This window comes from Hyperolius riggenbachi, chromosome 12 (genome assembly GCF_040937935.1).
Source record: "Hyperolius riggenbachi isolate aHypRig1 chromosome 12, aHypRig1.pri, whole genome shotgun sequence".
NCBI lineage: Eukaryota > Metazoa > Chordata > Amphibia > Anura > Hyperoliidae > Hyperolius > Hyperolius riggenbachi.
In genome coordinates, this window is record NC_090657.1 from 17,029,253 (window position 1) to 17,032,369 (window position 3,117).

Below are 3,117 nucleotides of genomic sequence, written 5' to 3' on the forward strand. Positions count from 1 at the left end.
CAGAGATACAGCTCATTCCTCAGATAGTACTGGCACACACTCTACCATTCACATGTTCCACTTGCTATTTAACATCAAAAAGAGGACCTGATGGAAGACTGCCAGTCCAGAGTGCATTAGCATATATAATACAATAACATTTCTATAGCGCTTTTCTCCCATAGGACTCAAAGCGCTATAGAAATCAGTTATGATCAGTATTGGGGCGATTACTTGGCGCTGGTGTACTTGGTGACGGCCTTGGTGCCCTCGGACACGGCATGCTTGGCCAGCTCTCCCGGCAGCAGCAGGCGGACGGCGGTCTGGATCTCCCGGGTGGTGATGGTGTGGCGCTTGTTGTAATGAGCCAGGCGGGAAGCTTCCCCGGCGATGTGGTCGAAGATGTCATTGACGAAGGAGTTCATGATGCTCATGGCCTTGGAGGAGGTGTCGGGGTGCACCTGCTTCAGCACCTTGTACACGTAGATGGCGTAGCTCTCCTTCCTGGTCTTCCTGCGCTTCTTGCCGTCCTTCTTATGAGTCTTGCTCACCGCTTTCTTAAGCTCAACACACACCATACAATCTTGGTTGTACAGATTTACCAAATCTATGTAGTATAAGGGCCAGCAGATTGAAAATACCTTGAATGATTGATTGGATAAGCTCTTATACTACATGAAAGTGGTAATTGAACAACCAAGATTGTATGGTGTGTGTGTTGAGCCTTAGAGCCCTTCTCGGGCGCCGGGGCGGACTTGGCTGGTTCAGGCATGGCTGCGGATTCTCAGTAACTACAGAGTGCGGAGACACGCACATATTCATACCATGGGTAATTCTCCATACAAACACCTATATTTCCACTCACATCTAATTTCTATCTGTATATTGCAATGTTAATGGCAAACCATTAATGCGGAGAGCAGGCTTAAATGTCATACTTACACTCAGACTCACCACGCTATGTAAAACACAGCGCTGTGCCGTCTCTCATCGTGCAAGTCACTGTGCGGGGTCAGCCAATCAACATCACGCTGACAACGTCCGCTCTGCACTGCTCTCCTCCTCCAACCAATCATATAGACAGCTACAGCGTCCGCTCCAAGACTACCTGTATGCAGATGGAGCAGAAGAAAATACCGCCTCCTAGGCAATCAGAACACGATCGGCAGAACTGTGAGCTATCTGAATATAGCCGCCCCTCAACCAATCACATTACGGGCGGCAGCGTCCGCTCACAGTGTCAACATTGTAGCTTATTAATTGCAATATGCGGGGAGGTATCCATATGTTCTCCACACGTATGGATGGAAACACCCCCTCCACAACAGCCAATCTAATTTAGAACGGTAACTTCCGCTCGTATCAATCCAGAGCAGCGAACACAGCGCCTCTGGTACAATAAAGGGGGCCTCTCCATCCATCACTTCAAAACCACTTGCATCTATACAGAACTGTAATACAATTGCAATGTATAACATATAAGTAAAGACAATATCCCCATCAAATGCAACCACAGACATCACAATCTGTCATCAAGTCAACATATTTGTAATATCGTATTCACGATTTAACCCCTTGGGTTCCAAGGTCTCTAATTTCTTAATCCAGTAATTCTCTCTTTTAAGTAACTGTTTATGTCTATCTCCGCCTCTTCTTAGCAATGGAATTCCCTCCAGCACCCCAAGTTGTGATAGTCTAGGATTATGGGTAGTGAAATGTTGTGACACCAATGTTGACACTGTGAGCGGACGCTGCCGCCCGTAATGTGATTGGTTGAGGGGCGGATTATATTCAGATAGCTCACAGTTCTGCCGATCGTGTTCTGATTGCCTAGGGGGCGGTATTTTCTTCTGCTCCATCTGCATACAGGTAGTCTTGGAGCGGACGCTGTAGCTGTCTATATGATTGGTCGGAGAAACCGGATAGACTAGCACTCCAATGGGGACAGACGTGTGCTAGAGTGGATAGACCCAGTAGCCCTGAGTGGGTCAAATAAAGTCCAACACGAGAAGTCCACAGCACCACGTCAGTAATCCACAGCTCTTTTATTGTTTTAAAAAGACAAAGAGATAGCCATAATAGTTGTTATGGCTATCTCTTTGTCTTTTTAAAACAATAAAAGAGCTGTGGATTACTGACGTGGTGCTGTGGACTTCTCGTGTTGGACTTTATATGATTGGTTGGAGGAGGAGAGCAGTGCAGAGCGGACGTTGTCAGCGTGATGTTGATTGGCTGACCCCGCACAGTGACTTGCACGATGAGAGACGGCACAGCGCTGTGTTTTACATAGCGTGGTGAGTCTGAGTGTAAATATGACATTTAAGCCTGCTCTCCGCATTAATGGTTTGCCATTAACGTTGCAATATATAGATAGAAATTAGATGTGAGTGGAAATATAGGTGTTTGTATGGAGAATTACCCATGGTATGAATATGTATATATGCTAATGCACTCTGGACTGGCAGTCTTCCATCAGGTCCTCTTTTTGATGTTAAATAGCAAGTGGAACATGTGAATGGTAGAGTGTGTGCCAGTACTATCTGAGGAATGAGCTGTATCTCTGAAACGCCGTGCGTCATGGTGATCCAGCCACACTGATTGATGCTTGTTATGGATTTTAAAGAGCTTTAAATAAAACTGATTTTAGACGGTGCAGATCCTGAGATCTTATTTGACGCTATAATCCCCCGAAATTGGCGACAATAATTGTCACTAATCTTGAGGTGAAAGGAGGAGAGGGATTCCCTGCTGTACCACTTAAGTATGGGGTGCCCCAGGGCTCAATCATCTCTCCCCTGCTCTTCACAATTTACATGTTACCGCTTGGAAAACTAATCCAAAAACATGGCCTGACATACCACTGCTATGCGGACGACACCCAACTATATCTTTCCTTCAAGCCTGCTGTGACAGACCCAACTCTAACTATAAACACCTGCTTACGTTAACTACAGCAATGGATGAATGACAACTGTCTGAAACTGAATGCAGACAAAACTGAAGTCCTTCTGATTGGAGGGCAGCGCACGATAACAAAGCAACTGAACTTGCAGTCTTCACCACTGGGAATAGGAGGCACGGATCTACGCAGCTCTGATCATGTGCGTAGCCTGGGAGTTCTAATTGATGGGGATTTAA

The 3,117-nt window shown here is 46.0% G+C and overlaps 1 protein-coding gene across 1 annotated transcript; it reads right to left on the reverse strand.

The window, feature by feature from the left end:
• Positions 1-209: 209 nt before the first annotated feature.
• Positions 210-751, reverse strand: LOC137541865 (histone H2B 1.1-like). The gene is made up of 2 exons (XM_068263415.1): positions 704-751; positions 210-536 (listed from the first exon to the last, which is right to left on the reverse strand). The coding sequence occupies exons 1-2, from the start codon at positions 749-751 to the stop codon at positions 210-212; spliced, it is 375 nt and encodes a 124-aa protein (XP_068119516.1).
• Positions 752-3,117: the final 2,366 nt, after the last annotated feature.

Excerpts from the sequence above, each read along its gene's own strand:
- LOC137541865 (XM_068263415.1), bottom strand. The coding sequence starts at position 751 with ATGCCTGAACCAGCCAAGTCCGCCCCGGCGCCCGAGAAGGGCTCTAAG. Across the intron at positions 537-703 it reads CGCCCGAGAAGGGCTCTAAG|AAAGCGGTGAGCAAGACTCA; the intron begins GCTCAACACACA and ends GTTGAGCTTAAG.